The following is a 26222-nucleotide window of genomic DNA, read 5'->3' as shown; positions in this document are numbered from 1 at the left end:
TCAACTTAGTAGACTCCAAAGCATCTGAAAGGAACTAAAGTCTTGCTTAATGTTAAAATATGAGGGACTTCCCTGGTGGTCCAGTGGCTAAGACTGCAGGTGGCCGGGGTTCAATCCCTGGTCAAGGAACTAGATTCTTGTGTCCCGCAGCTAAAGATAGCAGCCAAATAAATAATTTTTTTTTCTAAATATGGAAACTGTTAAGTCTTGTAGAATGATCATAGGGGGACTTCCCTTGTGGTTCAGTGGTTAAGACTCTGTGATTCCACCGCAGGGGGTGCAGATTAGTTTCTCTGGTCAAGGAACTAAGACCCTACATGCCATGCAGCACTGCCAAAAAAAAAAAAAATTTAAAATAATTGTAGGAGGGCTTCCCTAGTGGTCCAATGGTGGCGGCCTGCCAGTGCAGGGGACACAGGTTCAATCCCTGCTCTGAGAAGATCCCATATACCCTGAGGCGACTACTAACTCAGTGCTCCAGAGTCCACAAGCCACACTACTGAAGCCTAGAGGCTGTGCTCCGGAACAAGAGAGGCCACAGCAATGAGAAGCCTGTGCACTGCAACGAAGAGCAGCCCCCTCTCACTGCAACTAGAGAAGGCTTGTGCACAGCAATGGAGACCCAGCACAGCCAAAAATAAAATAAACAAATTAAAAAAAAAAAAAAGATTGTTGGAGATACTTTCTCGTGACAGCTGTGGGAAAGGTAAAGACTGAGAAGAGCAAAGAGAATCATGCCCAGAGGTTACTGCAAAAGCCCCAAATTATACAGCAAAGACTGCAGAGACTCATAATTAACTCCAACCAACAATAAGAAGGCAGGCATACACCTTCTGGCAAAAGGCTGACATTTCTCATGGCTTCTGCTGCTGCTAAGTCACTTCAGTCGTGTCCGACTCTATGCGACCCCATAGACGGCAGCCCACCAGGCTGCCCCGTCACTGGGATTCTCCAGGCAAGAACACTGGAGTGGGCTGCCATTTCCTTCTCCGGTTCTACCAACCGAAACAAGAGAACAAGCAAAAAATCCAAACTTATCCTTCCTCCCAACAGGGCAGACTTACTGAGGTGTAGATCCACAGAAATCACAACTACCCTGGCCAGACTTATCAAGTTTCTCACAGCTGCAAGACTGCCAGCAAGACTGGCACATGGTAAGCTATGGAAAAGCTAACGAGAAAATCTAACAGTACCAAATCCTAAGCATTTTTAAAAACTTCATCAGTTCTATTTTACTACCTTTCCTCCAAAAGCAAAAAAATATTCCATCTCAATTTCTCTTGTCTTCACTTTGTTCCTATAAGGTCAGGAACGAGACAGGAATCACTCCCATTTTACAGATTAAAAAAGGAGGGAAGTGTGAAGAAAACAAAATTGACCTGCATCTCACAGGTGATGTTGTAGTCCTACATGGAATCCAGATATTCACATTCTCTGTACAACATGCTGCCTCCTAACAGCAGTCAACCAAACGTTCATACATGAATACCTAGCTCTTATCCAATTCATCAGAAAAAGTTCTTGGACCAAAAAATGTAATTCTCCAGTGCCCTGAACTAAGCTTCTTTGCAGAGCTACAGACCAATTTGCTCTGCAGGAGAAATCGGTATTGTGCTTAGCGTGAGGACTGGTGACAGAGCAGCCAATGACCATTAAATTCTGCTTCCAAAGGCAAAAAACCGTATAATGTTATATGCCTTTTCCTCTTTCTAATCTATTAGACGTTGCAGCTAATTTCACGCCACACCTCATATTTGGCGTCTCTGGAATCTTAGCCCAAGTCCTGGTCAATATGGAACAAAGGCAGGACAAACCACAAGAAAATTAGCAATCTATCCTAGGTCATTACTCACAGCTTCAATCCTGCCCTGCCCCCAGCAAATGAAAATTTCATCTACACCACTAAGTGGAGCATCGAATGCAGAGCCTACCAGAAAAAAGCTGCTTCAGCAGCCACACACTTTTTCAGACCTGAGCTCCCAGCATGAGTTCATTGGGAGGCAAATGGTGAAACATACATTTACCTGAAAGGGACAACAGGCATCAATTTACTGGTTTCTTCAGGGAGATTAGGTTTTGTCTGATCCCAAGATGAGACTGTGGCAAGCTGTTCAGAAAAGGCAACAAAATCTAACTGACCAGGAATTTCCTGGAGGTCCAGTGATTAGGACTCCACACTTCCACTGCAGGGAGCACAGGTTCCATCCCTGAGTCAAGGAACTAAGGTTCCCCAGGCCATGTGGCCAACAAGAATAACAAAAAAGTGACCCCATACTTTCCTCTTGGAGTAAAAGTTCCTTTGAAAGGAGAAGTCCATGGATGAGTGATTTTCAGTCCAGATCATATGAGGGAGTTTTTTTTTTAATTCAAATCTTGGGGCCGTTTGATCTTTTCCCAAAGCTCCCCACGTAATTTTGGTGCACAGTAAAATTCTCAATTTGTCTACCTGTTTTTCAGCCTTGGGTTGTGGCTGCTGGTGCATCTCATGAATCCATCACATAAGCTGCACCAAAACCAAGTCCAAACGTTCTAAGAACCCATTCAGCAGTGCAAACCACAAGGGTAGCTACCACAAGAGAAAATCTAACACTGGATGTCAGAGAGCTGTCTGCACTTCAGAAATGCAGGAAAAAACTCGTCTAAGTTTGGAATTTTCATCAACTGGGGTAGAATTCATGTACAGGTGGCCCAGTGGGATAGAATCCGCCTGCCAATGCAGGGGATGCAAGAGATGCAGTTTCGACCCCTGGGTGGGGAAGATCCCCTGGAGGAGGAAATGGCAACCCATGCCCGTATTCTTGCCTGGAGAATTCCATGAACAGAGGTGGGTCGCAAAGAGTCAGACACGACTGAGTATGCATGCACACCATACTTAGAATTCTCACACGGTTTGAGAACAAGGCTATTTTCCATTCCCACAGTGGTTAGCACACAGGCTTGCGCTATCAAGTATGTCTAAGAAACCAATCAAGAAAACACTAAAATTTTGACTAGAGATGTCCAGCTGACTGCTGGCCTACAACTACACAGATCTGTCACATCATTTGCATGCATGAGTGTGAAGGGGGTGGGGCGCTGGTACACAGAATAAGCAAGGTGGTCAAACTCAAACTTTCTGCCCCAAAGGCCACACCTTTCCAGCAAGCTTCCTGCCAGGGGTAATGGTAGACACATACCTGGAAAAAACTTTAAAAGCTGGGGCGGGGTGGGGAGCGGCGGGGTGGTTTCAAATCATCGCCCAACTAGAGAGATGCTAACCAGCTGAGAAGTGCTGGTGGAGGTGGGAGGGAGTGAAGGCTGCTCCCACAAACAGCTCTGACCTATTGGGCGATATTACCACCTTTAGCCCCAAGTCTCTGCCTCCTGATGAAGGCCACATTTTAAGAACTGTCAGGATCTTTTTCAGCAGTAGAATAGAAGGGAAATAAAACGAGAGAAGGAAGTTTGTCAGCCAACCCCAATGCCCCCGAGCCGGTCTCACCTCCCCGCGTCCAGATCCCGGCCCGCAGAGCCGCCCATGTCTGTCAGGCTCGCAGCTGAAGCAGCCAGCTCTCCAGAAGGCCTCTTGCCGGCCCCATCCCCACCGCCAGAGCCACTGTTGCAGCTCTTCGTGCGAAAGAGGCGACTGAGGCGGATTTTGAGGGAGCCCTTCCGAGAAAGGCCGGCGAGTGGCCGGAGGGGCCCAGGAGGAGGCGGCGGCGGGGGAGGCTGCTGCGGCTGCTCCCCTCGACTCAAGCGCCCGGGAGGGACCAAGTCCTGCATCGGGAAGGGCACCGGGGGTAATTCAGGGCCGGGGGGCTGCAGTAGAAGCCGGCCGCCCCCTCCTCCTCCGCGGCCCGGGCTGCTGAGCTCCTCTTCCGAGCAGCTGTTAGTCTCCAGGCTCTCTGCCTCCGACTCCAAGCCCTCCAGGACCAGCAGCGCGTCGCTCGTTTCCGTGGGGTCCTCCCCGGCCTGCGGGGCGGCAGCAGGCGGCTGGGGCTGCGGAGGGGGTGGCTGCGGGGGACACGGGCACGGGCAGCAACCCCCGCCGACCGTCTTGACCCCCGGCCCCGCAGGCTGCCCGAGCCCCAGAGCGGCCAACTGCGCCTCTAGTCCAGCCGCCGGGCCCCAGGTCCGGTCGAGCGCCAACCCCGGCGGCAGGGCCTTGGGGTCCAGGGCACAGCGGTGCCGGGGACACAGCAGTTCCGAGGGTCCCGGCTCCTGGGCCGCCTCCGCGTCCTCCTCCTCCGGCGGCCGACCCACGTTGCGGAACACCATCAGCTGAGGCGGCCTGGAGCCCCGCGGGCCTGGCCGCGCGAGGAAGGGTGGCGGCGCGGGGCCATGGCCCGGGGGCGGCGGCGGCGGGCCTGGCTCGGGGGCCGCCTCTCCATAGCCGAGCAGGCGGCTCAGGACACGGTACGAAGCGGCCGCCGCCGCCGCCTCGCCATCCCGGAGCTCGGCCCCCTGCATCGGGGAGAGGGAGGGCGGGCGGCTGGGAGCCGGGCTGGGGTGGGGACTAGGCCGGGCCCCGCCGGAGCCCCGCCCGCCGCGGCCCCCGGAGCGACAGCGCTAACGGCCGCCGCGGCCTCTGCCTCATAGAGGGGGCGGGGGGCGCGCGGAGCCCAGCGCGAGCCCAGGCCGCGCGTCGCCGCCGCCGAGCACCACCCCCAGATGGCGTCACTTCCGGGAGATGTGGTCACGCCCCCTCCCCCAGGGCTTGCTCGCCCTGGCCTCTGTAGAGAGTGACGTTGCGCGAAGCCTGGGCCGCTATTGGTCGTGAGCTGCTTCTAAGCCTGGCCTTTATTCCCCAACCCCGACCCTGGTTTTTCACTTCCCGGGCGCTCTGGGCGAAACCACCCCTTCGGGTGAGGGTAAGGTGGGATGGCCCTGAAAAGCCTGGTATCGTCCTGGGAGAGAGCCGCTGGCCTTGGGAGGACAATACCTCTGGCACAGGTCCTATCTATGCAGCTCGCGATGTGTGACCGTGGCCGAGTCATTTGTTCATCGACTGTATCCCCGCCTTGGCATCCAGTGAATATTTATAGAATGACACATGAGGAATATGTTCTAGAGCCAGGGCTGTGCTGATAAATGTTAACAGCCGACTGTTGGGAGAAAAGGGGAATGTATGCATATAATATATATGTACATAAATTTATCATAAATTGTACTGATGTAAAGGATATGTAGCACAGAATTTACAAATAATAATGTACATTTGCAAATTCTTTATAACCAATTTATTCTCACAGAATACTTGCATTGATTTTTGCCAAACTCCTATATGGGTAGTCAAACTGGTTTCGGTTGAGGAGGGGAATGTAATTGCGACATGGTTATTGGTTGATGTTCTCTGTGTCAGTGGGAGAAAAAAATGAATAAACAAAGACGTCTTAACTGTCAATTATGGGCGAAACTTCCTTGCTGATCAGAAAACAGTTTTCAAATAACTGAAAGAATGTTTCCTCAAGCTTTGTCTATCCAGAACGTAATGGCTACAGACATAATACATTCATTTAAAATCTGACTTATTCTCCATCACTTTCTTAAATCTAGATAAAGAATGAAACAATAAATCAAGTCCCTTTCTGTAGTGTTTGCCAATTCTATGGTGCAAAGATTCCCACCAAGGCTGGTTTCAATCTACCATCCTGACTACTGAATACAGAGAATACTATTATGTGGTAGTTTCATACTATGTAGCAGAAACAGTAATGCAAATAGCCTCAAGAGCATAGGTAAATAATAACAGTAAGATTATTAAGAAGTGATGAGTTTGGGGAATTTATTACCTTTGTTTTTAATAAATTTAAGTTTGTATGATTTAATTTTCAATAATTGGCTGTGTTTTAATAATTGGCTTACAAAATTTCTGAAATTTTAACAGTTGTCTTTCACAAGCCAGTTCCACATCACCACTACACTTCAGTTTTCTCATCTGCAAACTCAGGATAAGGATTGCTCCTTGGCTTACCTGCAAGCATGCTGTGAAAATCAAATAAAATCAAGCCTGTGTAGAGCAGGTGTGATGAGGCAGGGAGACCAGTTCCATTGCAATCATCCCATGAAGAGATGTTGAGGGATGCAAAGGATAAGGAGGAAGGATCGTCTAGCAGTATTTAGCAACTTTAGTACCTGAAGATGCATTGAGGGGTAGATGGTCTAGGAATCTGCACAGCCAGAGAAACCTTTTAAAACTGAATGTTCGCCAGTAGCCTGTGATTATAAACCCTCTGTGGTTTCCCATTGTTCTTAGGCTAAAGATGGAACTCCTTAAGGAGGCCTATGGGGTCCTGTGTGATCCAATCCCTGCTTCTCTGGCCTCATCTTCCACCAAGCTCCACCTTGTTCTCTCTGCCCTGCAGTTCCAGTAGCCCCCTGGGTCAGGCTCACACACTTTATGGCCATCGCATTAGTGATTCCCTTTTCTTAAAAGGCTTTTTCCCTCCATTTTGTGCTTCCTACTCATCCTTCAAGTTAAACTTACTCCTTTCTACCTCAGGGAAATCTCTTTGCCAAGATAATTCTTCCTCATCTAGTTCTAAGACTACTTTTTTGTTGCACTTAATTGCACAAGTGTGATTTGTCATCTGTCTGTGGAGTTATTTGATTAAAGTCTGTCTTCCCTACTAAACCATCAGCTCCGTGAAAGCAGGGGTCTAGTTTGCTTTTTGTCCATCATGGACTCTCCAGTGCCAAGGACTGCCTGGCACAGAGTAGGCCCTTGATACATGGAATGATTATTCCATGCTTGTAAGAGACTCCTGATACAAATTGATATCTGATTCTGCACAACAGAATTAATAACCTCCTCGCCCATGAAAAAAACTGAAGTTACTTACCTAAGGTCCAAAAAGGTACAGTGGAATTCAAACCCAGCTCTGATCTCAAAGAGAATATTTTCTACCCTCTCTCCCTCAGCGCCCTCTTAGGTGTCACTTAAGTTTCTGGAGAAAAGAAGAGAAATTGCTATAGGATCATAGAACACCAGAGGCCTAAGTAGACCACCCAAACAAGACCCTGGTTATTTCTGGAAAATTCTGGCTGGGGAACAGATTACCCCATCAATGCAAGGTCTTGAAGCTCTGCAGCACCCTCTGCTGTCCAGCTAATTTCTTGGCCCCAGAGGGAAGCCCAGCACACACAGAGCCCAGGGCAAGGAGTGCGGCCTTTCTCCATTTCCCTTAATATAAAGGCCTGTAGCTCAGTTCCTGGAAAAAATATTGAAAATTAAGCTCCAAGTGAAGAAAGTGTATTTTTGTGTGAGTTGGATTTGTCAGTGTGTGTTGGGTGGATTTTGTGTCCATAGATACCTTTTTCTTGAGGGCTATATAAGTTGTCTCTGCAGTGGTAGAACCCTAGTTTTTAAGGTTTGCAAAGAACAACACAGAGACTCTAAACCAGTCTTGAGTTCACGCAGCCATTCAGCAACGGCTTCAGGAGTACAGTGATGAGTGAGACAGGCACGGTCTCTGCCCCTCTGGAGCTTGCCATCCAGTTTGAGTCCTAGTCCTGCCACTTCCTGAACATATTACCAAGAGCAGATAATTAAACACCTTTGAACCTGTGTTTCATTTGTAAAAATAGGTCAATCCCCCCTTGATGGGGCTGTCATAGGGATTCAATGAAAACTTACATGCAAATGCTACATGCGTGTGTGCTAAGTCACCTCAGGTGTGTCAGACTCTTTGCAACCCTGTGGCCTAGAGCCCACCAGGCAGTTTGGTTCTTTACCACTAGCGCCACCTGGGAAACAAATGCTATAGTGCTATACAGACATTAGTTATTATTATGAGAAATTTCTTGGAGGAAAAAACAACTATTATATGTCTTCACCAAAAGTGTCCTGTTCGCTCTTGGCTAACAGTAACCAGTAATACCTAGAACATGAAGTGGGGCACTTGCTCACCACTCCCCCGCCCCCTGCCATCCCTCTCTCTGTTAGCACATGGAATCAGAGAGGCAAAGGAGGGAACTGTGGATGTGTGATGTGGTCTGACCCCAGTGACCACTTGCCGTCGGCACCTTTAGTTCTAACATTATAGGGATTTTGTGGGGGGTTGTCCTCTAGCCTCCATCTCTCCCTTCACCCTTTACGTTCCCAGTGAAGGTTCCAAAGCAGAATTGATGTTTGTAGAGGCCATGTGTAAAGCAAGGGAAGTTTTTAGCAACCACCACCCAACACTTCCTACCTATACTCGGGGATCTGGGGCATCAAAGACTTAAGAAGGGGGGTGGGACAGAGTGGGAAGGAAAGAAACTAACAGACAGCACATGCACAGGAGCCAAATCACTGGGTGTCGGATCAGCAATGGGAAGGTGGTGGAAGAAGGACAGAGAGTAAGGTTGAGGCTTTGTTTTGTGGCTGACATCAAAAATCCACACCCTTCTGGATCCAAGGAGACTGCTTCAGACAGTGCTAACTCTTCAGACAGTGCTTTCCAGTTACTGTGTTCAACAGGGAGAAGGATGTGGTGGGTAAGAAGACTGGGAAGAACAGGAGAGGTTAGCCATGGTCTTCATGAAGAAAGAAAGAAGACAGGGCTGAGGATGGCAAAATGAAGGTGAAAGGAGCAGAGGCAAAACTGTTTGCTCTCTTGCCCCACTCCACCCCTACCTGGACTCCCCTACCTCCAGGCATTTGTTGTTTGTGGTTTTGTTTCATTTTGGCCACACTGCTTGGCATGCAGGATCTTAGATGTTCCCCGACCAGGGATCAAACCTGTTTTCCTGAAGTGGAAGTGCAGAATCTTAACCACTGTGACACAGGTAAAGGAAGGCTCCCCTGGTTGGGGTAGTGGACACCTGCTCCATCACAAGCAAGAGCATGATCCTAGGGAAGGTGCTTCAGCTCTGGTCCTTGCTTTCCTCCTCTATAGTGAGGCTTTCTTGAGGTCTCTAAGGATGAATAACAGGGTGATGGTAGGGGGTTGATGTTGTTGGATCCAGAAGAGTGTGGATTCTTGAAGTCAGCCATAATAGCCTCAGCCTTCCTCTCTGCCCCTCTTCCACCACCTTCCCCTTGCTAATCTGTCACCCAGTGATCTGGCTCCTGTGCTAGCGTTATCTGGTAGTTTCTTTCCTTCTCACTCTGTCCCACCCCTCTTCTTAAGCCTCTGATGCCCCAGATCCCCGAGTATAGGTAGGAAGGGTTGGGTGTGGTTGCTAAAAACTTGCCTTGCTTTACACGTGGTCTCACAAACAACATCTGCAAACCAGGAAGAAAGCTCTCAGGAGGGAGTCAAATTGGTCAGCACCTTCATCTTGGACTCTGGAGCCTCCAGAACTCTGAGAAATATACTCTTATTGTTTAAGCCTCCCAGTCTATGATATTTTGCTATGGCAGCCCAAGCTGACTAATACACTGATAGTGTAATTCAAGGCTGAGTCTGAGCGCCTGAGAACCATTGAAAGCCAGTGGTATAGTTCTCGTCCGAAGAACAGCAGGCTCAGTACTCAGGAAAAGTTGATGTTTCACAGCAGGTCTGAAGATAAGGGAAAAACCAATGTCCCAGCTGGGACATTGTAGGGGAGTCAGAGCTCTGGGTTTGAGTCTCAACTCAAATGGAGCAGCTAAGTGAATCTCTGAGCCTTACTGTTTGTGAAATTGGGATAAGAACATTCAGCTCAGGTGGGTGTGAGGAAGATTCATTGAGATAACCCAGATAAAAAAGACTTTGTACACTGCCACAGTCAGTACACACACCAATTATGGTTCTATTGAGCTCTCTTGCCTACCCCTTGCCATCCCTAGTCTCAAATTCCAGTTTAGCAGCACGGTGTCGGTGGGGGGGAGGGGTGCCACAGGCAGCTAGAGCAGATTGCGGGGAGCTGCAGCTTGGCCCTTTATCATGGCCATCGAAATTGCTGCCAGGAGGCTAAGTGGAGCAGAGGAGTGGAGAGAGGGGCACAGGCTCATCTGCGGTTGCTATGGCGCCCCATCCTGGATTTGCCCATCTCTCCTAATGGAGCAAAGGGCAGAGGGAGGGAGGGAGAGAGGAAGAGAGAGAACTGCTGGTCCCTTCGTTCCCCCCTCCCTTCTGTCTCTCTCTGGAGCAGATGTACGGTGGGGAGTAGGGGGAGGGAGCCTGGATATTGGATAAGAGTGGGAGGGAAGAGTGGTGTGCCAGGATTAAGAGGGTTTGCAGTGAGAGGCCACACTGAGAGAGGAGGGAGCACAACCCTCATGCTGACGTCCAGAAGCCAGATGATGATGTTAGAAGAAAAAAAAAAAAAACCCCGAGCAAGACAGCGTAAGCATGAGAGAGAGGAAGAGAGGAAACAAGGATTCGAGCACTGCAGCCACCAAATCCCGCAGGCAGCCTGGACCCCAGGGCCCTGCAGGCTGCCCTGAGGATGGACACCAGGACAGTGGCCATGCCTTCTCCGGCGGCAGGGCTGCTAGGATACTGTTTCCTCTTTGGCTGGGCTCTGGCGGTTCCAAGGACCCTCCGCTCTCTGCCTGCACTGTCCTCCATAGTCAAGTCAGGGTCTGTACCCATTTGGGTGCCCCCAGAGGGGGCTGAGGCAGCCCTGGCTTTTCTCTACTCTGGAGATGCTCAACAGTTGTCTGGGGCTAACTGCAGTGAGCGCTATGAAGCCCCCGGGGCAGGAGCCAGACCAGGGCTCCCCCCAGTCCTATGGAGGGCAGCAGGCACTGTGACCCAGGCCGCCAATTTCCTCAACATGCTGCTACAAGCCAATGACATCCGAGAGTCCAGTGTGGAGGAAGACGTGGAATGGTACCAGGCGCTGGTCCGCAGTGTGGCCGAGGGGGACCCAAGGGCATACCGGGCTTTGCTGACTTTTAACCCTCCACCGGGGGCCAGCCACCTGCAGCTGGCCCTGCAGGCCACACGGATTGGGGAGGAGACCATCCTTCAGGACTTGTCCGGGAACAGTGTGCAGGAGGAGAGTTCAACTGGAACCCTGCACCCCGCTGACCTGCAAAAGCGGGTTCTGACCAATGACCTAGGGAGCCTTGGCAGCCCCAAGTGGCCACAGGGGGACGGATATGTCGGGGATGTGCAGCACGTGAGACTGTCTCCTCCCTTCCTGGAATGCCAGGAGGGTCGACTGCGTCCCGGCTGGCTTATCACACTCTCAGCCACCTTCTATGGACTCAAGCCAGACCTCAGCCCGGAGGTCAGGTAAGTGGGTTTGTGCAGGATTTGATGCTATTGTGGATCTGTGGAGGTGGCGGGGGAGGGGGGTCCTGGCTGTGCATAGGCTATTTGGTGTGCACATGTGCGTCTGGGGGACATAGATGTTGTATTTGCATTCAGCTGTGTATATTTGCAGTTGACTCCAGGAATCTAACTATGTGTTAACATATACAGGTATGTGTATTATCGATCCATTTACATACAGGTATACACACGTGTGTGTGTACTGATGGGGGGCACAGCTGGGCATAGGTCCTGGTTCCCAGATCTGAGTAATGGGTACAATGCAGGAGAGGGTTTGGCAGGGATAGCAGTGACAATCTGTGTACCGGCTTCTTGGAGGAGTCAGATGGGTGTTCCAGGAGTGAAACCCGCTACTCTCTAGCAATCTAGAACTGGAAAAGGAGGCTTCTGCAAGTGAAGGAAAACAGCTGGGGGGAGGCTTGGAACCATTGCCCTTTCTGCCCAGAAGTTGTCTGGGTCCCCAGCATCACTCCCATGGCTGTATTCTTACATCAAGTCCTGACCCAGGAGCCTGTGATGCTCCTCAAATAACTGACCTCCTCCCTCAACCGGAGTAAAGAGCTGATTGGGAGCCATGATGCAAAGGAGGGAGCAGGTGGATACTGTACCGCTAGGCATTCAACAATCAACGTTGTTTTCCCAGCTCTGTTTCCCCATTCATTGTCCCCAGCAGAGTTCCTCTTCTGGCCATGAGCAGCCTGGCTCTTTGCCAGCTCTCTCCCCATTGGGCTCAGAGCCAGGGTTGAGAGCCCTCGGGCCAGGCAGCTCTTGAATCTGGGCCCCTCTATTCCATAACTCCTTCACTGTGATCAATTCAGACCTAGTTTGGGCAGAGTGGGGCGTTAACAGCTGAGCTTTGTGTGCCTGTTTGAGTGTGAGTGTGTATACATGCAGTGGGGAAGTGTGAAAATCCCTTTCAGACAGATCATCAGAACTGCAGCTCCCATATGTCTTGCCCACTCTCTTTACCCATTGATAGAAATCAGGAAATGCTAGGATGTTGAAAAGCTGAGGGATAGCGGGTGGAGCAGGGAAAAAATCTAGTGGGAGGAGGATTGTTGCTGCAGAGACAGTGAGGGTTAATAGCACTGGAGAAGTGGCATGCATGTGTGCCCTCTCTCCTGGCACACTACACCCACTGTGCTAAAGTTCATAAAGCTTGCATTGCACCACCATCTGAGATCCCAGGATACATGTCCACCTTGGCACCCTTCACTATACCCCTAACTGCCAATTCACTGCCCTAGGGGGCAGGTGCAGTTGGACATAGACCTTCAGAGCGTGGACATCAATCAGTGTGCCGGTGACCCAGGCTGGTACTCTAACACACACCTGTGTGATCTCAACAGCACCCAGGTAAGGACACAGAGGGTGGGGTACTGGTGTCCTACCTCCCTTCCCCTTTCCCATCATGCCATCAGGAGCAGCTGGCAAAGGCACATCAGCCTCTCAGGGCTTGAGGGAAGTCCCTATTGATGAGACAGATAGAGATGAGATACCAGGCTATTTAAAAGTGAGGACACTTACAGCCCAGCCCCATCCCCCATCTGAGATAGCCACCTTCATTCCTTTGCAAACTCAATGTGCCTCCCTGTCTGCTCTCCCTTCTGGTACTGGGTGCTTCAGGATCCCTTCTCAGGACCACTTCCTGAGCCTCTATTAATCATCCCCTTTCCTTCTCCTGAACCACATTCTCCATGTCAACAGAGCTCTGGGCTCCTTCTAACCCAAAAAGGAGGCTCTGTTGGGTGTTTGTTGAAATAAGTGGAATTGGGCTGTAGGAGGAATGTAGGAAAAAGTTGAGATGTAGGAGGAGACTAACCAGAGAAGGAGCTTGAAGAGCTCTGGGACTGGCAAAGGTGATGGAACCCGAGCCAGGTGCTGGCAAAATCAAAGCTGTGGATGCAGGAGAATCTGGATAATGGAAAGCAATGGTTGGTAATCCTGCAAACCCACTACTGGGAAACTGGGAGGCCAGTGAACTAATCCGCTCCACAGTAACACCGACTGCATGCATGTTCCTGAGCTGAACCAAAGCCAAGGCGAGCCCTGCAGCCTGCTGGGAAGTGAAGCAGGTTTGGGCATCTGCTGCTCTTCAGGGCACATGTGTCTGAAGCTATACATCCAGGGATGCATAAAGGCTCCCATTGTCCTGTGCACTTTTAAACCCAGCCACATTCACATCTCTGGGTATGCAGAGTCTGACGGTGCAGACTGTGGCAGGAACAGAGCATTTTCTAGCAATCTGAGCAGAGGGGAAAGTTGGGCCACGATTTCAGAAGCACATTTTAGGTGAAGTCAGGTGCTGGATATGGAATCTTCCTTCCTTTGCCCCTCTGCTGTCTGTTCCTGGCCACTCCCTACAGTAGATCTGACCTCATCCACGTGCTTATCTTTCCTGCCTGGCTCTGAGGTCTGCTCTGTCTCCTGCTGGGCAAACATCAGTGGGTGGAGTTGGAATAAAGAGCTGGCCTTGGCATCCCACCAGCCTGGCATTAGCCTGGCATTAGGGCGGGGGGAAGCAGTCCTACACCAAAGGCAGATGGCCCTAATAGAGGAAGCTGCTCCCCCATGGGTGCCTTTTCAACCCACCTGTGTGCCAAAGAGGGCGGCTGATGCTGACCCTTTGAAGCAGGATGTAGGCACACAGGTGTGGTTGATCTCAGAGTTCTCTCTGCTTCCACCGCCCCAGCACCTTGCTCTAGCAACAGCTGGGGATTGGGAAATGGGATTTATGAGGCTCCTGTCACAGCTAGTCTGAATAAAAGGCTGATCCATCTCCAAACTCTGTGTTTGGAGGTCTCTTTGATAAGAGAGACAATGGTGGGGTCAGGGTAGGGTCTGCAGGGAGGGAAAGCTTCCCCAAGACTGGGGCTCCCCAGTGTAGACCCAGGGGCTGTGGATAGGAGGGTAGATGACACTCCAACTCTTCCCCGGCGGGAAAGCCCCATAAAAATACCTATGGTGTTTGTTGTCCCCACAGTGTGTCCCCCTGGAGAGTCAGGGCTTTGTCCTTGGCCACTACCTCTGCCGCTGCCGACCTGGCTTCTACGGGGCAAGCAACTCCCTGGGTATGTAACAATGGTGAGGGACAGGAAGGTGTTTTACAGGCTGGGCTGATTGGAGGTGGGTATCTGCAGAAGAAAGGCAGGCTGGGGTGAGATACGGGGAGAATAACTTGTGGGGCCAGGGCAGAATGTCGAGAGAAGCAGGAGACACAGGCAGGGTCCAATTTAGGGGTGTCTATGCCTTCTGAGAATGAGCCTAAAATATGGCAATTTGATGCAAACTGACCTCATGGTGAGTCCCAGCCTGGAATCACCTCTTCCCCTGCAAGTACTCACTTCCTCATTCCTTCCTCCAGGGGCCACAGACCCTAAGAGGGCAGGATAAGAACTGTGCCAACCATGAGGAGAGAAGGCTGGGGTCTCAGGATGCCCAGCCACACCCCTCTCCCTGTACCCATCTTGTGCATTATAGGCTCAGAGGAGGGTGCTGCCCAGCCTCCTGGGCAATTTGGGTCCCCTCAAGGCAGCCCCGGGAGGCTGCTGCGCTGCCAACCCTGTGCTGAGGGCTGTACCAGCTGCCTGGATGCCACGCCGTGCCTGGCAGAGGAAGCCCCCACACTGAGGGCAGCGGTGCTGGCCTGTCAGACGTGCTGCATGCTGGTCGTCTTCCTGAGCATGCTGGTCTCCTATCGCTGCCGCCAGAGCAAGGCAAGCAAGGCCCCACGTCTCTCTTCTCTGCACATGTCATACCCATCGTGAATCCCTAGCATCAGGGGGAGACCAAAGACTACTTAAGGATACAACTTAGAAAATACAAGTTCAATCCTTAATCTAACTCACTCTGTGACATTAGGCAGGTGACCTCACCACCGTAGACCTGTTTCCTCACCTGTGCAATGAAGTCATTGGACTTGATTCAAAACACTGTGTAGGCACTAGGGGAAGTGATCTGGTCCTGTGTGGAGCTCCCAGTTGAGTGGAAGAAGCAGACATGTAAATAGAATGACAGCACAGTAAGACAGGGGCCAGGATGGAGGTGTCAGTTGCTGTGGCAGGTCAGAGAGGGGACCCAGTCATCCTGCCTGAGGTATGGTATGGGATTACTTTCTGGAGAACATGGCACTTGAGCCAAGCTTGAAGGTCAATTGACAGAGAAGGGAGTTTCTAGGCAAGGAAGCTGTCTGACCCAAAGCTTGGGGGAAAGCCTAAGATCCCTTCTAGCTCCAGCAGCCTCTGATTCTAGCCCAGGTCTGCAACAAGGGCCAGGGTGAGGTTGGGAGGGGCGGGGGGCTGCAGGGGCTATGTGAAACCTTGGCCTCAGCCAGGCTTAGTGACAATGAAGCTAAGAGCCTGCGGGTGAAGAAAGCAGAGCTGAAGTTATAGGGGGAAGCTTTAGCTCATGGCCACGGAGTGACCCCTCAAACAGACCTGAGACCCTCCTGCACCATTCTCCGGACCCTCTCTCTGTCCTGCTTCCATGCGTCTTTCTTTGCTGGGTTCACAGAGGATCCGGGCATCTGGAGTGGTACTGCTGGAAGCCATCCTTTTCGGATCCCTGCTGCTCTACTTCCCTGTGAGTTTGTGGCTAGAGCCTGACCCCACCTCCTGGGATCCCCCCCAGTCCAAACCTGGCACCCTCCACACCCCAGAATCTGTCCTCTATATCCTGTGGAGGGATTCAGAGACCTCAGAATTCCCCTGCTCGTACCTACAGGTGACAGGCTGGCCTAGTGAGGCTTAAAAGAGCTCTATGACCTGTTGTGTAACTTAGGACAAGTTATCTAACCTCTCTGATAACAAAGCTGCTCCTCTGCAGAATGGAGATGATGATGTCTCTGTGAGGAGGCTGTTTGAAGGATCAGCAAGGTGCTTAGCATAGGCCTGGCACACAGTGCAAGTACAATGGAGAGCAATTGTTTTTACCCCCTCCCCACCAGGTCTTCATCCTGTACTTCAAGCCCAGTGTCTTTCGCTGCATCGCCCTCCGCTGGGTCCGGCTGCTGGGCTTTGCCATTGTCTATGGCACCATTATACTCAAGCTTTATAGGTAGGGTCCGGGTTGGGCCTTGTTCTCACGCAGCTCCCTCCAGGCCACCCCAACTCATTTATGGGATGGAGTTCTTCACCGCCAGACCCCCTACCCACTGTACTCCTCTGGGCCCCCAAGGGCTGCTCCCATCACTGTAGGCCTCCCCACCATGCAACTTTCGGGGGGAGGGAGTGGTAAGAGGAGGCAGTGACCCATGGAAGGGATGGGAGGAGGGGAAGGAAGCAATGGCCAGAGGCGGCCCCCCTCCCTGCATCTACCAGCCACACCCTGACCCTCGTAGAGTGCTCCAGCTCTTTCTGTCTCGAACGGCCCAGCGGGGCCCCCACCTGAGCAGCGGGCGGCTGCTGCGGCGGCTGGGGCTGCTCCTGCTGCTGGTGCTGGGCTTCCTGGCTGTGTGGACGGCAGGGGTCCTGGAGCCAGGCATCCAGCACACGTCACTGGTAACGCGAGGTCACACACGCACGGGACGCCACTTCTACCTCTGTCACCACGACCGCTGGGACTACATCATGGTGGTGGGTGAGTTATTCCCACAGAGTCCAGCCTCACTCTGGTCCCCCGCCCTGTGCCCCCAAGGGTTCTCCCACCTGTACTTGGACAGGTTCTGGCTCCCCCCAGAATCCCCTACAGAGAAAAGGGTGGCATGGCTGCTGAGGTGGTACCTGGCTCTGTCCCTCCTGGTTTCCCTACAGCTGAGATGCTGCTCCTGTGCTGGGGCAGCTTCCTCTGCTATGCCACCCGGGCTGTCCCCTCAGCCTTCCATGAGCCGCGATACATGGGCATCGCCCTGCACAACGAGCTGCTGCTTTCTGCCGCCTTCCACGCCGCCAGGTGAGGACAGGCCCTCCTACCCACCACACCGTCCACCCTAACACCATTCCTCACCTCTCCCAGGTGAGGACACCCCCATCCCACAACCCTACTGGCAACACCGGCTACCCCGCAGCAAGGTGAGGAAAGTCCCTCACGGAGAGTCCTCCCCCTGCCCTACAGACACTCTTCCTCTGCCCTATGTCTCACCCAATGCCCTGAGTGCTCTCCCATTCCATCCCCCACTGCTCTCCTCCCCACATGGGCTCCATTCTCCCTGCCTTCTTCCCCTCACACCTCAGCCGTCCCAGCAGCAGACCTGCTCTGAGTGTCCACAAGGACCTGGCCCTGTGGTGGAGGTAGAACCAATCCACGGGGTGGTTCATAACAATGCTATAAGCAGCCAGAGAAGGCAAGCTGGAGTAGTCTGTAGTAGTCTGGGAGGGCTTCTCGGAAGTGGGGATTAACATGAGCCCTGAGGTGGGAGGGCAGGAAGAAGGAAGAGTGCCCTCCTCACTCCACTGAGCACCTGCAGGAGGTCAGGGCTAGGGTTGGGAGGAGAGCCACTGGGACAGGTGAGGGGGAAGAGGCCACGCCCACCCACCACCACCACCACCTCACCCCCAGGTTTGTGCTGGTTCCCTCCCTGCACCCGGACTGGACGCTCCTCCTCTTCTTCTTTCACACCCACAGCACAGTCACCGCCACACTGGCTCTGATCTTCATCCCTAAGGTGAGGTCTTCTCTGGCCTTGAAATGAGGTGACCCCGACCCTTGTTCCAGGGGCACTGTGAACCTGCCATGCCCACAGTGCCCTCTTCAGGTCAGGGCGAGAATGACACCTGGACCCAGAGCGATTTGGAGCCCACTTAGGAGTTGGCTCGGAGAAGGCAATGGCACCCTACTCCAGTACTCTTGCCTGGAAAATTCCATGGGCGGAGGAGCCTGGTAGGCTGCAGTCCATGGGTTCGCTAAGAGTCAGACACGACTGAGCGACTTCACTTTCACTTTTCACGTTCATGCATTGAGAAGGAAATGGCAACCCACTCCAGTGTTCTTGCCTGGAGAATCCCAGGGACAGGGGAGCCTGGTGGGTTGCCATCTATGGGGTCGCACAGAGTCGGACACGACTGAAGTGACTTAGCAGTAGGAGTTGGCTAAAGGGCTTCCCTGGTAGCTCAGATGGTAAAGAATCCCCCTGCAATGCGGGAACCCAGGTTTGATCTCTGGGTGGGGAAGATCCCCTGGAGAAAGGAATGGCAACTCCCTCCAGTATTCTTGCCTGGAGGATCCCATGGACAGAGGAACCTAGCAGGCTACAGTCCTTGGGGTTGCAAAGAATTGGACAAGACGGAAGCGACTTAGAAGGCATATAGGTGGTGGGGAAGGACGCTCTGTCTCCAATCCCTGGGCAAGGGAAATAAGAGTTAGAGCTGAAGGGGGTCCTTGAAACACAATTGGAAGGTTGAGAAATTCTGAAAATCAACTCGGAAGCAGATTCAGAAGATAGGTGAGGGGGCTGAAGGACATGGCTAGGAATTGTGGTCGCAGGGCAATAGAGACCCCTGGTCTCTAAGTTAGAGAAAATCAAGAAAGATGAGATGGAACAATACTCTTTGGACCTCCAGAATCCCAAATTGGAGAAGGGGTTGAGGATTTATGGAGTAAATACGTATGCCACAGGGTAGGAAGCCAACATGAGTCTTTTTCCTGATCATGCCTGCCCTGGCCAGTTCCGGAAGCCGGGGGCTCCTCCCCGAGAGGAGATCTTGGATGAGGTGTACGAGGACGAGCTGGACCTGCAGCGCTCAGGCTCCTACCTCAACAGCAGCATCGCCTCAGCCTGGAGCGAGCGCAGCCTAGACCCTGGAGACATTCGGGTAGGTGCTGTCCTCCTGACCTCCTCTTGATGCTACTGAGGGACTGGACAGCAAGCAGTGATGCCCTGCCCCTCGGGCTGTGTGCCACTGCAGGTCCCCTGTCCTCCCCCTAGCTTTTCCTCTAAGACTTGCCTCCCTTTCTTCTCCACCATTGCCCCAAGCTGCTTCTCCTGCTTCTATACAAAGGAGACCTCACACGTGAAAAGATCCCCCCAAATAACAAAACTCACATTCCTGAGGCCCACTTGGCAAGGTAGAGGCAGAACAATGAGTGGAGCTCAAATCGCCTGCATCCTCCACTCAACAGGGTCACCATGAGTGGCAGACTAAGAAGCCCCTCAGCCCCCAGCACACCCAGTAGTTAGTGCTCCTAGGGCCATTCAGTTCAGTTCAGTTCAGTCGCTCGGTCGTGTCCGACTCTTAGCGACCCCATGAAACACAGCACGCCAGGCCTCCCTGTCCATCACCAACTACCGGGCCATTAGGGTTGGGTAATTCAGCCAGTGGCTTCCAAGGATTTCCATACCAGGATCCTCTTCCCCTGGACTCAGCAGTGTTAGAGAAAGGAAGTGCTTCCTGAGTCTTACATCAGGAGAACATCCTTACCTTATTTTTCTGCTTAAGAATATCATTAACGGTGATAGGAACCCTGATGAGAGGCTCAGAGAGTAGGAAATAGAAAGACTGGCAGTAAAGTCCATTGTTTTATAGAATCTACAGCGGGAACAGTCCCAGGAAGCCACTGGGTCCATCCCTCCACCTTCCCTGAAACCCCCTCCACATCTGACTTGTTTACATCCCCTGATTCCTTCCTTCCTTGTCTCAACTGCCCCCGTGTCCTCCTCACCCTCTGAGTTCTGCCTGTTCCTGCCTCCTGGGGATAGGTTGAACTGAGACCCCAATCTATCAGGTAGGCCCAAGTGGAGGCAGGTGGCCACTGCCACGCCATCCTTTACCCTCCAGCTTGGGGATCAGCAGTGGGTGTGCTCTCCCTAAGCTCGCTGTGGGGAGAGCCCCAAAGTAGAAACGGCTTTCAAAGCGCCATCCTGTCACTTACACCTGAATATAGCTGTTTTCACACCCACTGGTTGCACCACTTCTCTTAAGGCAGTGAAGTCAGATTTCCTTCCTTTATTGAAGTAGAGGCTCAGAGAGGGCAAGAAAACAGCCTTGAGGCATACCATAGGTCAGCAGCCTCAAACCCAGGTTTCCTGTGCGCCAAGCTGGGACGGCCACCAGACCACAGTGCCGGGTAGAAGGCAGGGCCCTGCGTCCTCAGGGCTGAGTGGGTCGGGCTCAGAACTGACCCTGGTGTTGGCCCTGAAGAAACGGAGAGGTGAATTTTCTAAGTGTTTTAAAAGCCAGGAAGGGACACGGCTTGGTGGGAAAGCGCTCCCCCAGAAAAAAGGGTCTCAGCAGCAGCTGAGGGGCAGAGCAGGGCCGCCAAGGTACAGAGAGGATGGGCCTCACCCGGCTCTGCTCTCCGGCCCCCAGGACGAGCTGAAGAAGCTCTACGCCCAGCTCGAGGTTCACAAGACCAAGGAAATGGCCGCGAACAACCCCCACCTGCCCAAGAAGCGGGCCAGCTGGCGCCAGGGCCTGGGTCGCTCCTTCATGAGGTACCTGGCCGAGTTCCCCGAGGCGCTGGCCCGCCAGCACTCCCGGGACTCGGGCTCCGCGGGCCGCGGCAGCCTGCCCGGCTCCTCCCGCCGCCGGCTGCTCAGCGCCAGCCTCCGGGAGCCCGCCGCGCCGCCCGGCCTGCGTAAGTCCCGCAGCACCTGCGAGCAGGACTGTGACCCGCACCGGGACCACAGCCCACCTCTGGTCGACTCGCTGCTGCGGAGGAAGCTGGCCCGCAAGGGGCCGCGATCCGACAGCCGCGAGTCCCGCGAGTCCCGCGAGTCGGCGGCCGGGCCCCCCGCGCTGGGCTTCAGGTCGGCCAGCGCCCACAACCTGACGGTGGGCGAGCGGCTGCCGCGCGCCCGGCCCGCCTCGCTGCACAAGTCGCTGAGCGTCGTGGCCGGCGCCAGGGAAAAGGCCCTGCTCGTGGCCAGCCAGGCCTACCTGGAGGAGACCTACCGGCAGGCAAAGGAGCGGGAGGAGAGAAGGAAGGCAGAGGCCGCCTTGGCCAGCCCGGCGCGGAGGCCCTCGGCCCGCAGGCTGGAGCGAGTTCGAGCGGCCCCCGTGTCGGCCCCACCTTCCCCGGCCAAGAGCCGCAGCGTGGACAGCGCCCACGTCTCCGGAAGGCTGCATGAGGAGGACGCCAGAAGGCTGCCGCACCCGCCCATCCGGCACCAGATCTCCACACCCATCATGGCCACGTCCGGTGTGGGCCTGGGGGACCCGGGGATGCTGTCTCCCACCTCCACTTTGGCCCCAGCTCTGATGCCAGCTCCTGCCCCTGCCCTGGCACCCATCCCAGTACCCTCACAAAGCCCCAACCTACTTACCTACATCTGCCCCTGGGAGAATGCAGAGCTACCGGTGAAGAAAGAAAATGTGGCTCAGGAAGGTCCCTCGGGGCCAGAGCAAGGCCACCTGTCTCATGTCCCAGCTCGGGCCCGTCTCTGGAGGGCCCTCTCTGTGGCAGTAGAGAAGAGGGGGCCTGGGGAGAGTGGGATGGACACGGAGGACGGGCGTCTCCAGGGGGAAACTGAGGAGGATGAGGACAGACCCAAGGTCTTCTCTAAATCCCACAGCCTCAAGACCCCTGTCCAGCAGGGTTCCATGCGCAGCCTGGGCCTGGCTATCAAAGCTCTGACCCGTTCTCGGAGCACTTACAAAGAGAAGGAGGGTGGGGAAGGGAGTCCTAAGAAGGAGGAGAAGGGCCGAGCTTCTGGAGAGGGTGTGGGGGCATGCCCCAGATCTCCCAGGCCAGGCCGGCCCAAGGGGGTGAGTAAGCAGGAGGCACTTGCCCCCTGTGATGACGAAGAGTCCCTCCAGAACCAACAGAACGCTCACACCAGCAGGATGCTCCAAGTCTGTCACCGGGAAGGCAGCAGGGAACAAGAAGACAGAGGCAGGAGGACTTCCCAGTGTCTAGGAGAGGGGAAGGTTGAGAGAGCAGGTAAAACAGGCCCTGCCACACTGAGGCAACTCAGGCAGGGCACAGCTGGGGACAAAAATGCTAAGCAAGCAAAAGAAGCTCCTGTGGGGTGGCGGGAACTACCCAAAGCTGGCCTCCAGCCCCTGGGCAGTGCTGACCACAGGGTGACAGAACTATGCCCCTGGGAAGTCACTGAGTCAGAACTGTGTCAGCCTGATGGTAGCAACAAAGCTGAAATCTGCCCCTGGGAGGTGGGTGGAGTCCCTGAGAAGGATGCCCTAAGGCAATACCTAGATGCCTCCCAAGGTGAGAAGGAGAAAGCCTCAGAAAAATCAGAGCCCAAAGATGTGGTTGTTGTGGCTAGGAAAAAGCCAGAGAGGTTGGTCAGGGGTCAGGAGGCAGTTTGTCCTTGGGAGAGTGCCGATCCTGGGGGTCTGTCTCCTGGGTCAGCCCCTCAGGACTTGGACAGAACCAGGGGCAGGTCTGAGGCAGTGGGCAGTGTGGAGCCTAGAGAGGTGGAGACGCATCAGTGGGAAGCTGCTGGCCCAGGAGCTTGTACATCTGACATCACCACGGCAGAGCTGTGTCCCTGGGAGGCAAGTGAAGGAGGAGAGACAGGGAAGCCATCCCAGGAGGGAGTAAAGAAACTCCCCCAGGAAAAGCAGAAAACTCCCAAGAAAACAATCTTCTGGAAAGAACAGAAACTGGGTGAAGGCTTGGAGTCTCTTTGTCAGTGGGAGCGGACAGATTTCCGGGGCCCCTCAGTGGTCTCTACTCAGGCCCCAGGAACCCCTGGTTGCTCGGGGAGTCTGGGCAGTAGCATCATTGAAGTCTGTCCATGGGAGGCAGGAGATACTCCTGCCATCGGCAAGGCAGAGATCTGTCCCTGGGAGCAAGGTGATGAGGTAGTGGGGAAGGAAATGCTGAGTCAGGGGCCAGGTGGCAAATCTCCCCAGGAAAAGTGGGAAACCTCCAGAACAGGGAGCTTTGGAGAGACGGGGGGATGGACTGGGAAAGCAGTGCAGAAACTTAGCCAACAGCAGGAGTCAGTGTGTCCATGGGAAAGCACAGCTGCTGGGCACTCTGGCCTACATCTAGACAATTCCTCCTCCAAAGCTGATGGCCAACTCCTCAGCAATAAAGGAAGTAGAGCAGCGCAGGTCTGCCCACCAGATCTCAGGTCAGAGGGAAAGGGAGCAACACCTGCCAAGGCAGAAGTCTGTCCCTGGGAGGTGAATGAGAGAATGACAGAGGACTGCACATCAGGACAGGCACCAAAAGGAAGAGAATCTCAAAAGGACAAGGAGAAGATGCTTGAAACATCAGGCATCAAAGCTAGCCCAAGTTGGGCAAAGCCTGAGGGACAGATGCCAACGCAGGAAGCAGTCTGTCCCTGGGAGAGTGTGGACCCTGGCAGCTTCACCCCACAGCCTGGTCTTCAAGACACAGGTGGACCCCAAGCCAGTTTCCAGATGTCCGGCAGTGTGGAAAGCAAAACTGCTGAGATTTGTCCCTGGGACGTGGAGGAAACCCTGCCTGCCGAGAAGGCAGAGGTCTGTCCCTGGGAGGTGAGTGCTGGAGTTGGGGAGAGAAGGGCTTTGGGAATGGAGGCCATTAGGCAATATTCAAGCAAAACGAGGAAGCCTTCTGCAGATTCTGGACCTGGCGAGAGAGCTGTTGCTACTCCAGAGAGGCAGGCCCAGGAGCGGGAACGGGCTTGCCCCTGGGAGAGCATGGATCCAGGGGGCTCCTCCTGGCATTCAGACACTCTGGGCACTGACAGGCCAAAACCTGGGCTCCAGGAGTGGGAGCATGCGGGGTGCAGACCAGTGGAGGTATGTCCCTGGGAAGCGGAGGGCGCACCTGCTAGTGAAAAAGTCAAGGTCTGTCCCTGGGAGGTGGATGAAGGAGCCCCTGAGAAGGAGTTAGAACAAGAGATGAGAACTGATTCAGGGGGGCAGAGGGAGAAAATGCTAGAAAAGGGGAGACTCACCTCCCTGGAAGAAGACAGATTGAAATGGGAAATACAACTGAGTCAAGAGCAGGAAGCTGTGTGTCCCTGGGAGAATGACTTGAGGGCACCCTCTGCTCAGGCCCCTGAGGTCTCAGACGTCTCCAGCAGAGGGGTAGAGGGGCCCTCCTTGGAAATGAGCGATGGGACAGCAGAGAAAGGGGGCCTGACACAAGACCCAAAGATGGACTCCTCCCCAGATCACGTAGCCCCAGAAAAAGCAGAAGTCACTGCTAAAGATGGGGAAGAAACAAGCAGTGAACTACAACCTATCCATCTACAGGAGAGCATGGCCCCCATGGACTCCTTCTCCCACCCACATAGTCAGTGCCCTGACCAACCTAAAGCTGGCTCTCAGACACTGCCCAGTGCTGGGGACAGGCTCGCTGAGGTCTGCCCATGGGATGCTCCCACCACAGACGCTCCCCAACCTGACAGTGGTGCCAAAGCTGAGACCTGTCCCTGGGAAGTGACTGAAAGAACCCCTGAGGAAGGGGTGTCAAGACAGGATGGAGATGAGGAAACTCAAGAGGAGAAGGGGAAAGCCCCAGGAAAACCAGAGCACAAGGCTGTGGCCCTTCAGGAAAAGCCCGAGAGGGCAGATGGAAAGCAGGAGGCTGTGTGTCCCCAGGAGAGTCAAGATTGTCTGTCTCCACAACCAGCCCCACAAGCTTCTGACAGTAGCAAAGAAAGTCCCGAGGCAGCAGGCAGTGTGGGGGCCAGGGTAGCAGAAGTGTGTCCACGGGAAGCGCAAGAAGCTCCCCCTGATAAGAAAACAGAAATCTGCCCTTGGGAGATGAGCCAAGAAACAGCAGAGAAAGGGGGATGTGAACAAGAGGTGGACAGAGAATCTCAAGGGCAAGGAGAAATGTTCCTGCAAAAGGCAGAATCTGGAGGGACTGAAGAACACTCTTCAGAAGTAAAAGTCAGCGAAGAGGCTGAGACAATCTGCCCTTGGGAAGGCACAAGGTCAGAAGGGCTCTCTCCCCAGCCAGATGCTCCAGCCATGGACCAACCCAAAGTCAGTCCCCATGGAACAAGCAGTATGGGGAGCCGGGTGGCAGAGCTGTGTCAGTGGGAAGTCACAGATCCCGAAGGAAATAAAATAACAGGCACCATGGCAGACATCGACACATGTCTTTGGGAGGGAACTGGAGCCCCATCTGAGGAATCTGGTCTCCTGGCTTTAAAAGCAACTCAGAAGCAAATGCTCTGCCCCACAGTCCCCGAGAACCCACCATGCCTTTTAGTCCAGAGACCTTTGGGTAGCTTCCTTCCAGACAGCAAAAGCCCCCACCCCAAAGTGAACAAGCCAGCCAGTACCTTTACTCTGGAGGGTGTCAAAGAACTCCAAGTCCCTTCAGAACCTGGGCTGAGGACCAGCTTAGCCCCAGAGCCAACCCTCCAAGAAGCTGAGACTCAGAAGTCTTCCTCCTTAACTGAAGATCAAGAAGTAGCTTCTGAAGCTCAACTTGAAGAACTCACCCCTCCAACTGTCTATCCTTGGGACTGGGAATAACAATTTCATCGGTGAGGTCATACACTGGGTGGCTAGCTTTCAGAACAGTCAAGGTTCTTTCCAATTTCTAGGTGTTTCCAAAAAACTGAATCAAACAAACTTGGCCACTTTCCCTCTCCAAGAAGGTCAGAAGTCAATTCATTCCAAAGACAAACTGTACAAAAAGGGTGCAGCTCAGACTCCAAAAGAAAATACCATCCTCTCTTTACTTCCAATTCTTCTTCCTGCTCCAGAGGACAAGGGCCAGACCTTCTGCTTCTAATTAATCCTCCCATCCAGCTAGAGTACTCAACACAAGCAATCTATGACATCACTTGTAAAGCTAATGTTAATGACAAAAAGGGAGTCAGCTGTACCCGGCCCACACTTTCTCAAAGGTAGACCCATTCTTCTCTGAAGTCTCCCAAGGATATCTTTTGAGAAGAAACTAAACCACTTAAGGCATTGGCAACATAGGGGCTGAAGATTATAAAAGGTCACCACAGCAAGTTTAGAAGCTACTTAATTCATGTTCAAAGGCAAATCAGGAGGAAAACTTAAATGGCTCACAAGAGGTCCCTGTAATGCCTTAAAGATCTTGTCATTTTGACTTTGGACTTCCAGTTTCTGCTTTATTGATCCTCTTACCTGCCCTGCTTGACTGCTGAAGTAGAGTCAATCAAGCACATTTACGTCCATATCAACGTCTGGCATCCAAAGCAACATAAGGGACAGAGAGCATAATGGGAAA

General features: G+C 53.3%; 2 protein-coding genes across 4 annotated transcripts in view; one reads left to right on the top strand and one right to left on the bottom strand.

Annotated features, from left to right (window-relative positions):
• Window positions 1-4631, bottom strand: part of SOCS7 (suppressor of cytokine signaling 7) — a 34250-nt gene extending 29619 nt beyond the window's left edge. For all 3 annotated transcript variants that reach the window (XM_055407698.2, XM_055407699.2, XM_088829024.1), the window contains exon 1: window positions 3482-4631. In XM_055407698.2, coding sequence (XP_055263673.1) covers window positions 3482-4449 — 968 coding nt within the window. In that variant the 5' untranslated portion in view covers window positions 4450-4631. The remainder of the gene's footprint in view (window positions 1-3481) is intronic.
• A 5704-nt stretch (window positions 4632-10335) lies between these two features.
• On the top strand, window positions 10336-25532 carry GPR179 (G protein-coupled receptor 179). Its single transcript, XM_055396845.2, has 11 exons — window positions 10336-11129; window positions 12416-12524; window positions 14152-14239; window positions 14649-14884; window positions 15681-15749; window positions 16114-16223; window positions 16507-16745; window positions 16919-17057; window positions 17664-17769; window positions 18770-18916; window positions 20411-25532. Exons 1-11 carry the CDS (start codon window positions 10336-10338, stop codon window positions 25490-25492), a joined length of 7119 nt encoding a protein of 2372 aa, XP_055252820.2. The 3' UTR covers window positions 25493-25532.
• The last annotated feature ends 690 nt before the right edge of the window (window positions 25533-26222 follow it).

Source organism: Moschus berezovskii, chromosome 20 (genome assembly GCF_049115385.1).
Source record: "Moschus berezovskii isolate FMDL1 chromosome 20, NW_MosBer_1.0, whole genome shotgun sequence".
Classification (NCBI taxonomy): domain Eukaryota; kingdom Metazoa; phylum Chordata; class Mammalia; order Artiodactyla; family Moschidae; genus Moschus; species Moschus berezovskii.
Note: the sequence above shows the minus strand (reverse complement) of the source record. Positions and strands in the feature narration are given on the sequence as shown.